At 41.2% G+C, this 13,736-nt stretch overlaps 1 protein-coding gene across 4 annotated transcripts in view; it reads left to right on the forward strand.

Moving 5' to 3' along the window:
• The window catches only part of AQP9 (aquaporin 9), a 29,480-nt gene that overhangs the window by 10,700 nt on the left and 5,044 nt on the right, over nucleotides 1-13,736 (forward strand). For all 4 annotated transcript variants that reach the window (XM_026856468.1, XM_026856469.1, XM_026856466.1 and 1 more), the window contains 4 exons: nucleotides 2,668-2,794; nucleotides 6,325-6,462; nucleotides 8,980-9,098; nucleotides 10,718-10,935. In XM_026856468.1, the coding sequence (XP_026712269.1) occupies nucleotides 2,668-2,794; nucleotides 6,325-6,462; nucleotides 8,980-9,098; nucleotides 10,718-10,935 (602 nt within the window). The remainder of the gene's footprint in view (nucleotides 1-2,667; nucleotides 2,795-6,324; nucleotides 6,463-8,979; nucleotides 9,099-10,717; nucleotides 10,936-13,736) is intronic.

The following is a 13,736-nucleotide window of genomic DNA, read 5'->3' on the forward strand; positions in this document are numbered from 1 at the left end:
AGATTGCTGCTCATGTAATTACATGATTAGGTGACAGTTTCCAGTTATGTCAACCTAGCTACAGCAGGTCTGAGAAAACACCAAATGGGCCTGCAGTAGTGTCCATTCATCACACGGGAGCAGGGAGCCTTTCACCATCGCCACCAAGCAAGTGCAGCTGTGTTCTGGCTGGCTTGCAAGCCTCATTCTTTGCAGACCGGTTACACAAAATGGAGTGTCTGGAGTTGTGTATTTCACTATGACGTGGAGAGCAGAAGCTGTTATGCAAGAGGACTCACAGTTGTTTCTGTATGATCCTCCTCAGTTCTGGTAATCAGGGAAGGGAGGCCACAGCCGCCTCCTCTCCTGTGAATTTGTAGTTGATATACACAGGTGTGGTTACTGTCCCTTGTCCTTTCTGTACCCATCTCCCCTGCTCCTCTTTTTGTCATCATCCTTACAGAAAGGGGTAATATTTTCAAAAGAATTGCCTTTCCTTTGAATCTGCACAACTCTGTCTATGCCAACTCAGGACACAAGTGCACACTTGTAGATCTAGCTTCTTGCCTGAAGGCAGACTGCACCCCAGAGTACACGGCGCCCCACACCAACCTACTGAACTTGCTCTGTATCTTTTGTGAAATCTTGCTCGGTGCAATTTCTGGAATACTCCCTTTGAGAAGTCTGGAAAAGGAAGGCCAGCGCATGCTAACTCCACCTCCTCTAGATGAGTGCCCTAATTTTAAACTTTATAAATTCCAGCATACCCATTCTTGCCACATTAATTAAACATATAAATACAAGATGAGTAGAATTGTCTCATATGAAGTTTTTAAAAAATGTTATTTTGGCTGCGAACAACTAAAAAAGCATTTTGTTTTGGTTTATATCTGTCTGTGCATTTGGGCTTGCCATGAATGGCTAGGTATGTGATACTAACAGCAGCGAGAGAAAGCCCAACCTAAGCATATATCATCCATTGCGCAGCAGCTGACTGCGCCTTGGAATAGGTCTCGTAACCTTCAATTATCCAGCCCAATAACCTACTGCTATCGAACACCACCCTACCCTTACCCAACCGGACAGCTGTAACACTCTGGCACCAGACAGTGTTTTCTTTGCTTGCACGATTATAACCTCAAGGCAAGACCTGCACCTGGGTATATGACACAGTCTCAGGGCACTTTTATAACAGAAACTCTGTCTGCGTTGCAAAGCATAATTTTATTGAGAGCTCTTCTGTCACATTTTGGTATTAGCTAAAACCCTTGGGGAAACAATGGAAACAAAAGTATGATCTTGCCTGTTTAAATTGCATCTATTCTAGCAGGACTTTCTTGTTAAACCTCAATCACCAAATATTTTTGGCACATTTCTAATGCAGGAGATTTTCCCGTTATTTTGCTGTTTCTCAATGCAACTGCCTTGCAACTAAAAATAAGCATTTCTAAAAGAACTAAATTTTACACATTTAAATATGCATAGTTAGGAAGAATATTTGCAATACAGTCATTGGTGACACATGCTATGGCAGAACACAAAAGCAAAGCAAGGAGATTAATCAAAGCAACTGCATTGGCCAAGATGGAATTGTTTTGTAGGAAGAAAAAAAAAAAAATCACATTCCCATGTACTATCAAAGGAGGAATATATATATTTTTTATATATCTGTATATATCCAATTTAACATCCAAGTAATTAAGGTTGCTCAAGATAAATCTAGTCACATCCCAGAAATGTTGCAGTTGCAGAGAAGCAAAAGTTTTCAGGCTGTAGATGTTAATTGATCTCTCCCATAGTGCGTTGGGTCCTTATTCAGGAAAGCACTTAGGCAGGTATTTAAAATTGAGATTTTCAAAGGCAGAAATTGATTTCTGGCAGAAATGGATCAGCTAGTCTGTCTTAAACTAAAGTCCTTTTGTACCTTTGAAAAATCTTTCCCACCAACTTTAATCAGACCTAAACATATGCTTGAAGCGAAGTGGAAGCTTTAGGGCTGAATAAACATCATCTTAAGCACACATTTAAATGTGTTGCTGAACTTCACTGTGAGGGGAACCAATACAAAATGGAGGCTAGTTTAAATCCACTGAGAATACTCCAGTGTGAATTATTCAGGTATTCCCACTTCAGTTAATTGTTCAAGCTGGAGAGCCAGTGAAATATTTTGATAGACCATTATATGATATCAAGGCAGCATAACAGTAACACACACTCTAATCTCCAGAAAGTTGTCTCATCCAGAGTTTCAACGTTAAACATTAAAAACTTTTTGAACTATCATAACTTTTATAGTAATTATTTTCATTGCTTATAACAACAATCTGGAACTGAAAACTTACCACAGAATGAATTCTCTCTTCGCTTTCAGATGCAGAAATTTGTTGTAGAGGCTGTGGGATCTTTAGGCTCTAAGTTCTGATGTGCATCCCACCACTGTACTCGAAAACTGTTTTCTGGGGAGCAAGCAGACATTCTTCCTGGTCACAGAGCAGGGGAAAATAAAGAGCAAATGTTTATTGCAGCAAAGGCAGCAATGGCACACATGCCACTAATCTCAAATTCTAGCACTGTTTTCAATGCTTAACGACATTTTCAGCTATACCTGGACAGCAGCAGGAGTTGCAAACTAACCAGTAACATTTGACAGACACACTCATGGTTTCACGTTTCTCTCTCAAACCACAGGCCCTTGGATGTGGGTGTGTGGGGCAGGCTGTCCTCAGCCGAGGAGCCCATGGTGGCCCCATGACAGTGTCAGTTGGATTTGCAATAGCAGTCACCATGGCAGTGTACGTGTCTGGAGGGGTTTCTGGTAAGTGACCTTTTTTCCTTAGACAATATTTATTGCCATGATTTTAAGGCTCTCTTATTAAATTACTTCAATTTTATGGTATAAACCACTGTGTATCTTGCAAGCACCATTACAGCAGAGTCTGGATCAGAATTTCTCTAGTAAATCTTTTGTGTTCTTGTCTCCTTCTATTCTTTGTGTTTGACAAAATCTTCCACCAAATTTTGACCTGAACTACAGTGTGCAAACCTTGGCAGACCTCTGGCTTTTATGGAAAGTGGTCAGTGCAAACCAGAAATCTGATTGGTTTTTCTTTGAGAATTCTGTCAGTAGAGATGATCCTGGACAGGCGCATGCACCGTGTTTAAGGAAATAACCATGAAAGGCTTACAGAATCCAGCAGTCACCAGCTGAAATGATTGCCAGCTAGGCAGAAGGTGGAATGACCCACGATGAGCAGGGTTCACCTTACAAAGTGCAGTTTATCTCTTCATGTCCTATGACAAGCAGTAGCAAGTCTGCTCCTGTCTGCTTATTTGCAGAAGCAGCAGATCGTAGAAAGCAGAAACAACAAAAAGTTTCAGTACTAGAGATACATTCTGTGATACACTGTCAATGTACTGTCATTGCCCCTTGGTTTCTGCTATAACTTTTCCTCAATATATATTGGTCAGGAATCTTTCTTTTGTCTGTAGCTGGGCTAACTAATCGGTGTCTACATGTGCCATATTGGATGGTGCTTCGTCTCCTATTCCCACTATTAGTTTGGCCAAATTAATATCAGAAACACTAGTGTAACTGCTTTTAACATTTAAATACTCTCTCTAAAATAGAAAATGATGGGTTGTAATAATACACAGCGTTGTGTATTATAATACACAATACTCCACTTTGTATGGGAGTTTATATTACCCTCTTAAAGGAAATGGTGCGAGTGTACTCCAGCTCCCACAAAGGCATTTCTTACCCTTCATAAAGGGGGTAAAGCCGAGCTGGGCAGGTATAACTGGGCTGTTATAAATAGTTGCTGTAGCAGAAATTACTGTGGTTGTTTCTCTTCTCTTCTACAAACTCTTTCACAGAGACACCATGCACGAGCAGGTTTCTGTGTTCGCATTAGACAGCGTTCAAAGCACAGCGAAACAGGCAGCCTTGTCACTGCCACTGAGACACAGCACAATGGTGTCACACAAAGTTAATTCAGCAGTACATTCCTATTATGTGAACAACTTTAAACTACAGCTTTTGGTTCACATGTAGGCAGGTAAACTCTTCCAATGCAGTATCATGAAAAAACCTCTAAAGACACTAACCTGTCCTACACTGGTATCTTTAAGGGATATTAATCTCCATTATACAGAAGATTAGAGTTCAATCCCAGCAGGGCAGAGCAGTTGCAGATGTTGCAGTATTGTGCTTCCTGTGTTTTTCCCATGACAAAGGATTCTGCCTGCAGTGCGTTTTGTCTGTGAAAGAATGGGAACAGATATTTCAATAGGCTGTGGCTACCCAACATACGATTACTAGTGAACACTTTGGAACATCAATTCCTATATAGGATTTGTTAGCAAATTCTGGGGCTCTTTGGCCACGAATTCTCATGTTTAAGTACCAAGAAAATGTTTTGCATCAGTTCTTTATGAAACTCTGAATTCATGGTGACATAAAACTGTAGTCTGCACACTTGGTGAATGTAAGCTCTTTCATCTAGGAAAATTTCTGCTTTTGCTTTTCCTCCATCTAAATTTCCCCAATGTCTAGATAATTTCCCACCATTTTTCCAACTTAACATTCTGAACAAACTCAGGACTGTGATCACTGCAACTACAAAAGAATGGAGAACACACTGTCCAAAGCAGACTTTTTGTTGTTGTTAACCAGTAAACTATCAGTGACACAGGAACCAAGAATCTTTTAACTCCCCTATGTCAGCACAAGAGTCTTCAACTAGCCTTTTCCTTTCCAGATTTAATGCTAATCAGACATCTCTAATACTATCATGACTTGTCCTGGCCATCATAATCACCCTGTATTATATACAGGTGGGGAACAATATCAGGTGCTGAAAGAAAGGAAAATTATTCATTCCAACCAGAGTAAAGAACAAAAGACAAGACAACAATTTATCAAAATTCACATGAAGGGCTGTTAAGTAAGGTGCCATCCATCTATTTGCTCTGTGCTGAAAAATTTGAAACACAGTGAGGAATTCAAAATTAATTCAAGACTGGTGCTACCAGGTCAGAGTTTTGGAAATGATACAAAGAAGTTTTTATCCATCTTGTTATCTGTGTTTGTCAGTTCATTATGTATCAAAGGTGCCTGGATTTCATAAGATAATGACTCACTGACCTGAAGTGCAAACAAACACAGAAACTGTACATAAAGGCTCTTTCTCCATCACTAGCCTTTGACAGACAAAGGTCATGATCTTTTAGTTATTTTATTAAAGACAAAGGCCATTTTTTTCTGATAACCATACAGGCTGAAATGAGACTTTACCTGGAAGGTAAGCAATGAATCTGCTATGTCTGTATTTTTACTGTGGAGTAAATTTCATTTCATCTGTTTATTTATCCAATTATCAATTACATATTTGTAAAAAATGAAGTTTTCAAAAAGCATTCAACACTTCTTCCATGTTGAAGAAAGATGTAGAGGGAAGTGACTAGCACATGACATAGCAAATATATTTTAGAAATAAAAATTGCCACAAAGAATTCCAATGTTGTTGAAATCTTTTCTGTGTGTGAGTTCAGGTCTAGCTACTCCTAAATACAAAGGAAGGAAATTCCACAGGAAATAGAACTCTGTTTCAGCACAGCTACTTTATCAATTTCCTTATCATGGACCTTTCTTGGAGGGTGTAATAGCTTGATGAAAATGAGTGATGAAGAACTATGCACTGCTGTCCCCAGATCCCACCTAGGCATAGCTCACCAACAGTCAGCATGAAAGCTGGACAGCCCTAACATTATTTTATTTTATGTTCATGAAAACTGAGTTCCTAAGTAACCCCAGGTTGAAGATGGGGACGTAAATATGACTTAAATCCAGGATACTCCAAATCTGCTTCAAGATACATGATCAAGCCAGCAATAGTCCTTAATCTTAATGCATGCCTACTAAACTGAAGGAATGCTCTGCTGCTCCAATCCTCCCTTAAAAATAAAAAGCCAAAGCCCTTGAGGTGAAAGAATACATGCAGAATGATGGACCTTCTCATCAGAGCTGTTAGGGCAGATTCAGACTTTTATCTAGAAAAGCTGTATATAGATCTATAGATGATGTACTGCAGGACAGCAGTCTGACAAATAGCACAGTCTGCAAACATCAAGAGGGAAGCGGGATCTTGGTGGCTTGCCCCTCTCCTCCCTCTAATTTAATCCAATTTGTTTCAGTTTAATTGCAGTCAGCATTTAATTGCAAAATAACATCTAGAAAAGCATGTACTAGTCTCATACTCAAAAGTGCCCACATTTTTACAAATCCTCATCCATTCTCATGTATCCAAGTCATCCATATGACTTATTTTGTGATTTATTTTTCAGGTGGTCACATAAACCCAGCCGTTTCACTAGCTATGTGCGTGACTGGAAGATTAAAATGGACCAAATTACCAATTTACATATTAGCACAACTCCTGGGAGCATTTGTTGGAGCAGCAGCTGTCTTTGGGATTTATCATGGTGAGTACACCTTAGACATGCTCACAGGACAAACGAAAGGTTAGGCAGGCTCTAAGGCCCCAATTTTTCAGTGAATGCCAAGCAGGCAGAGGACTGTGTTCACACAGGGCTAATGGCAGGACTGAAGCTGAAGCCATAAAGGAGAAAGAAAGAAGCATAAAGAGTTTGAAGGGGGGAAATAAAAAGCCTCAAGCATTCCAGGTATCCTACAACATTTCTGAAACACTAATACTCTAGGAAATGTTCTGAAGTTTAGAAAAATTATTCATGGGAAATCAGATACTCTGAGATCATGTATTTCTCAGTAAGGATTTTAAATTACTTAATAGCCAGGATATAGGGCTATTCATCTTCCAAGCAAATTAGAAACATTAAAGATGTGATCCAAGTGCCTGTAGGCAAGTATCACCAACATCGTTCACTGAGATTACAGGATATGAGATCAGGTCCTTCCTGACTAAACCTCAGACCACCCTAAAGAGGCAGCTCTCCAAAGCAATGAAGTCCAGGTAGAGTGATAAAGGAATCACATATTGGAAGGGGGAAAAAAATATTTTTTTTAAAAGTCACCCCTATCCTATCCTTGAGGCATATTTTTCTTACACGGTGTGCCACAAAAGGAAAAAACTTAGAAACAGACTCTCTGACTTGAGGAATCCATTCAGCCAGAGCTGAAATTTGTTTCAGTCACCTACTCCAAAACTGGGCTTCTACCAATCCAGCCCATCTCCTCCAAAGCCTCTCTTACAGGCATTATATGCCTGCAGACAGGGGTGGGTCTAGGTACACCAGAGAAAATAAAGATGGAAATGCCTGTTATAGATCAGCAAGGTTCTCAATACCAGTGGTAATCACAAACAGAAAAATCTTCAGGAGCTGTCGTAACTGTTCTGGATTTGGTGGGATTTGTTTGGGGTGGGGAGGAGTTGTTTGTTTTAAGGTTAGCACTAGAATTTGGAGACAGTGGGATTCCAGAACAGGATTTCCATCTGAATCTAAATCCTCCTCAAGCCAGCCAGGATCAGTGCCGCGGCCAGCGCGCAGCAGCACCTCAGCACGCACAGGCCTGGGGGTGGGCTCGCTCTGCTCTGCCGAAGGGCAGCGGCGGGACAGGGAGCCGAGAGGGGGAACTCAGGGCTGGGGTTAGGCTTAGAGACTTCTTCCTGTTATTCAGGAGTGCCTATCTCTGCTCAGGTACTTTACCCTCCTCTTCTTACTAATTCCCAAACCTCTTTTTCCTTCTTTCAACTTGCAGGAGTGTCCTGTACTCACTGAGGTCTGCTCAAAACTCACTGGTAGGAAAACAGACACAGGAGCTCAACACCTCCCTCCTCCCCATACACCCAGATCTGAGCTAGGTGCTTTCATTGCCAGGGAGGTCCCTGAAGGACTGAGGGAATATATATGCTAGGCTGCTGAACACGAGGCCTTTCTAAAGGTGTACAAAGTAATTCACAGCTGAGAAATTTTATTTTCCTTACCTTTTTTTTTTTAATAGTTAAATTCAACAAAATAATCCAACACTGCAAAGTAGGGAATGAAATATTCTCTGCATGCATGTCATGGCCTTAAGCAAAGGTAGAAAAAACATGGGCAAGGAGAAACAGATTTGTCTGCTAGCTTTGGGAGAAGCTAATGATTCTCACCATGACTTCCAGGGGTGATGGGGAGCTGTTTCTTTACTCACAGCTATCACCTCATCACTGGATCCACTAGTAAAATAGTCATAGCATTTGTTATTCTTGTCTGTCTATGCAGATTTTTGAGTGCTTCATCTTAGTGCCTTCCTCTTTATATCATTTCAGGGCTTGCCAAGGCAGCAAATTATTCTGACACAGAAGTCATATTATACTATTTAGAATATGCTTTAAATATACTAACATAAATATACATGTATTTACAATATACATAAACCTTTACAATATATATAAAAATACACTAACTTAAATATACCAAGAAGTGAAGTTTTGTGGTTAGTCTCTCCCCTCGTATCTCGGATGACTAGCGTAGCAGTTGGGTGTAAAGCCCATGCAGAGTGAAAGATTCAAACTCCTTTAGAAGAGGAGGTCTCTCAGGAGAGTTCATTTCCAGAAGTCATTGCACAACTGACAACTGGAATAGCAGTAATTCCTGGTGACTGTGAACCTGAAGAGCACAATCAGGACGCTCTGCATTCTACAGGGCATCACGCCAAATGTGACACCTCTTACAGAATAATACAACTGCCTTCAGAATCAGAAAATGCTCCTTGGCACTGAGTTTGGAGCAATGAGCAGGGGAAAAACCAGCCCCATTCTGAAAGATGTGATACATAAAAGAAATACTTCAAGGCACAGGAGGAGAGTTGAGGCAGGAGGGTATGGTTAGTGAATCACCTCAAATCTGTTAACTGTGCTCCCAGAAAAAACAATTGGTTTCAGTTGAGACTGTGAAGTGCAGACCTATCACATGTATTCTAGTCCTAGAAAACCCAGTGCTTGTAGGAAAGTGCCACCGGGTAATGGCTGTTTCCTACAGATGCCTTTATGGAGTACAGCAACGGAACACTGGAGGTTACAGGACCTAATGCAACAGCACATATCTTTGCAACGTACCCAGCTCCATATCTGTCCCTCATAAATGGATTTGCAGATCAGGTAAGAGCATTTGCTGTTGTGATTCCACAAATTAAATGTACTGAAAACTGTGAAACGAAGCAGTAAACAGAATACATAGGTCTCCAACGGGTATGCTGAATCTCACTGGTTTGGTCATACATCACTGAGAACGACGCAATGAGAATGCAGTGCTGTTTGAGGGGGTCACATTTTAGTCATATTTTACAAGCAAGATAATTTCAAGTTGTTCTTTTCACATACATCATATTAATTGTTGCACTCTACATGTATTTGATGCCATATATGTAAAAGGTTTTCCCCAGCATAAATCAGTGCTTCTCCATAAACTTCAGAAGAGCTATGTACATAAAAATCCAGCCCATTTTGTGAACCTATTATTCCTTAGGTAATGCTTAAGCAGCCAGTTTAACACATCTTGAATATCGAGTTTTCTGCTACCATAAGCTTCCTCTCCAATCTTCTCTTTGCAAATAGATTTGTATTATCTGTTATTTTTAAATGACTGAATGTGAAAAAATCTCTGCTTTATTTCCAGTCTGTGTCCTCTAATCCCACTTATCCAGCAGTGAAAAATGAACTTTCATATCTTCTACTTCTAATCAATTCACCTGTCATCTTCAGGCATACCTGAAACTAATACTGCATAAGTAAGTTATGAAAAACTAGGGATAGCTGGAGCACAGGAATTCCTTACATAAAGGACTTGAAGACTATACAATCTAGCTTCAAAAAAACCCAAAACATTTTTTTAAATTTTGTAAGAAAGACAATTCTGATCTTTGGATCAGTCAGTGGACTTTTCCATAAGATCTTTTTACCCATGGATGTTTTAGAACAAAATTAAAAACAGATGAAATAAAAATAATTTTTAAAAACTCCAAACTTAAACTCCTTTAAATCAGTACAGAAACTGAATGTTTTGACATCCCTGAAACTTCTGTCTAGTTTCCCAAAGTTAATTATTAGCAAAACTGACATTTACAAAGCATTCGATTTAAGCAGAGCAGCACTTCCATCAAAGTAATTCCAAGAAAATTTCCTTCATCAGCTCAATTCACGTATGCAATACAGAGTTCACTTGAGAGTTACACATGCAACCTTAATTTAGTTATTTTCTACTTTTCTAACTGCTCAGTTTTGATTTTTTTTCCTTATGATATGCAATACCTGGATAAAGAGGTGTGAATTTAGTCTAATTTAGCAGAATAAGCTACAGTCACCTAAACCACTTTTGTATCAAGGTAACTGATTGTATTACCATAGCAAAACTACCAAAAATCAAGTAAATGGAACTGTTACACTGACAGGAAAAGATGTGGAAACAACGCATCAGGCCTCATGCAGGAGACTGTGCGAATAATGCTCTATTCTTTCCATACCAGGTTGTTGCAGAACGTTTTCTTTCAAATGTCCTCAGCACATTTCTTGTCTTTTTCTTTCAGCAAAAACATCAAAACTTCTCATTACTGTGGGGTACAGAGCCACTGGGTTCCCAATTCTGCTACTCTGTATAGTGGGATAAATCTAAATACCAGCTCTAAGCCATCACAATCCACAGAGCTGCCATAGCCCCTCATTTCATTATTGAAAGGAATTTGCACATATTTATTCAATATTCTTTTCTTTGCATTGGCCAGGTGATGTCAACAGCTGTTCTTCTTCTGGCTATATTTGCTATTTTTGACACCAGAAATAACAGCGTACCAAAGGGCCTGGAGCCAATTGCAGTAGGACTTCTTATAATTGTTCTTACTTGCTCCTTGGGAATGAACAGTGGCTGTGCCATGAACCCAGCCAGGGATCTGGGCCCAAGGCTCTTCACAGCCGTTGCAGGATGGGGGATGGAAGTATTCACGTGAGTATGCCTGGATTTGAAGTAAAATGCTCTTGGCTAAAATTGCTTCCTAGGAAAGTAAGGTCCTGATTCAACATGGTACCAAGTCATACTTCAGACACATATAGGTAATTCTTTGCATACCAGAAGCAGCTATTCACGTACTTTAGGCCAGACAACCTCTAGGAACTGAGCTTTATAAAGGATTTCCTGCTCCTAAGGCAAATCAAACACACATTATCTCTAATATCAATCATTGTTTCAAGCAGACCCTTCCTGAAATATTAGAGATTCTCAGAGGTCACTGAAAATATAAGAGTGCTTTCTTCTCTTGTCCTGCAGCTTTCAGGAAAAAAAAAAAAAAAGAAATCGTGAGAGAGTTAGGTGGGAATATTTATTGGGTGCTGTAAAAACACAGACATATCAGATTGATCTGGCCTATTATTACTGAGTTATTGCAGAAACATACAACAATCCAACAGCCTGACTTCCTGCCTGGCAGCGAAGGAGTGAATGAAAGCTCTCTTCATTTTCCCACATTTCAGAGCACAATCCCAAATCCCTGTTGCATGCGTGTGTGCATGCACACACACACTCTTGGCTGGCCAAACGCACAGCTAATTAGTTGCACATCAAACCCACAGTTTACACACGTCCAGTGTAAGAGGCACTCCGGAATATCCAAGTAAGAGTAATCTGTCATCAGGAGGTAGATATTTTGGTTTATTTTTGTATAGTTTGTTTTTCCAGTTATTTACAAGTAGGAATCCCCAGAAGTACTGCAGAGCACTGGAGAGCTCCAGTTAACAGAGATTTCACTTTAGCTACTTCACCAAGTACAGATAATCTGTATTTATTTAGTATGACTCCCATCTATATATATCATGTGCCTTAGTAGAGGAGAGCAGTAGCGAAGCTTTTCTTGCACCAAAAAAGCTCAGCATGGCATAGAAGAAACAGAGCCACAGTCACAGCACAGCTGGATCCAAAGCTCAGCTATAACTCAGCTCTGGCGAGCCGCTGCTGGGAGGTCAGCTTCCTAGACCACTTGCCTCCAAACTTGTCCTCCCTAGCAGCTCTTACCACTGTGCCATTAGACTGTGCCTTTTAAAAACAGCAGCACACAGATTCTCCTCTCCTAGGATTCTTCTCTCTCATGCCTATTTAATTACAAGTAGTTGTTGACTATGATGTTGATTATAGTGTCATGTGCTATAATCTGTAATTGTCAGGAAGTTGGCTGCTGAAAAAGTCTGGAAGCCTGATTGTACGGTGGTCTAATCACAGAATACCTATGAACTCCTCTCCTCTCCAAAAGTAAGGTCTTACTCATTTACATTTAAGGAATTACAAGAAAACTCTAAATCTGTACAAATATGGGCTCTTCCCTAATTTAGTTTTAGGATTTAGAGAGGGAATGCATTCCCACTGTAAAGACCATACAAAGAAATTTAAAAATGGGAACATAAAAAATGAAAGATGAAATTGTTGATCATTGTCAGAATAAACTTAGAGCAGTCTCAGGGGTGTATAAAGTTGAGAAAGAAGTCTTCCTCCCTGCCATCAGTTATAAGGCTACAGCTATAACCAATTCAAGGGAATGATACAGCGGGAACACGTTCTCATCTATTTACAGCACAGATCCAGGTGAGACTTGAAGAACTTGAGCTTTGTCAGGTAACTGGAAGCTTTAGCTCAGTAACAGGCCAAGGGAGAGGTCTGAATGATTGTGGATAGGATCTTGAACCACCTGATGCTCTGCTGTTCAGTGATACAGCAACAGTTGACAGCTAAACCTTGGATGTCTCAGCTTAACTGGAACCCACAACTTTGAGGCAGGTGCTTAAGCTTCTCCAGTAAAAGGCATGCCCAGGAACCGGGCCCTAAGGGTGAAACCTCCACAGTGCCACGAGGGGAGCGCTGCACAAACTGAGCCATAGGAAACCCTGAAGAGACACTGAACGTTCACTGGAGTGAGGGCAGAAGCACCTCACAGGGTGACCGAGTCTCACTGTCTGAATCCGTGGGTGTTTGGGTGCTGCCTACAGAGCAGGCAGGACCACCAGGAGAGCCTTACACTGGAATAGAGCAGATACAGAAGGATGAGACTATCTACACTCTGATACCAAGCAAATACTGTGAACACTGAGATAATCAGTTGACAATCAGAAAGTCCCCTCTTCTCTTTTGTGCTTGCAGGTCTGGCTTTATCACCTTCTCAGGGAGGGAACTGTGACCAGACTACCAGGGAGTTCTGCTGGGCCGCAGAGTTGTGCGGGGAATAGGAAGGCAGTTCAGCAGGGGTTTCTAAATACTGTTGTTCTATATTTTGCACAAAGGCACCTGAAGGAGCGGTTTCCCTGAGAGTCAAGGCAGGGGACACGGGGTATGGTGTGGTTTCCCCAGCCAGTGCAGCACAACCGCCAGCACTGAGGCCTGCTCCTGCAAACTGCTCCTCAACCTGTGCCACGGGTGTCACAGACGGCAACTGTCCCCATCCGTAAAGGCGACTGCTGGCTTCACAGGCTTAAGTGTTTCTAATGTCCTAAAACCACAGGAGTTTTCCTTAAGCACATGCTTAATATTCTAATAAGCTTAAGAAAAGTTTTGGGTAGTGAAGCTTTGTCTGTGGTGAGAGAACAGCCAGAGCTCCGGGTACAGCCCCCAGACTCCGGGGGTCGACAAGCGGAGCAGAGCACGAAGCAGCAGTGGGGAAGGGAGAGCGCCACGGCACAGCATCGCGCCTGGCGCCGGCCACAGCAGAGCCCCCCGGGTTCCTGGGGGCTGCCTGGGCACCCGGCGGGGCCGGGGCAGAGCGCGGC

The sequence above is a fragment of the Athene cunicularia genome (assembly GCF_003259725.1).
Source record: "Athene cunicularia isolate RWA chromosome 10 unlocalized genomic scaffold, athCun1 chr10_part1, whole genome shotgun sequence".
Lineage (NCBI taxonomy): Eukaryota > Metazoa > Chordata > Aves > Strigiformes > Strigidae > Athene > Athene cunicularia.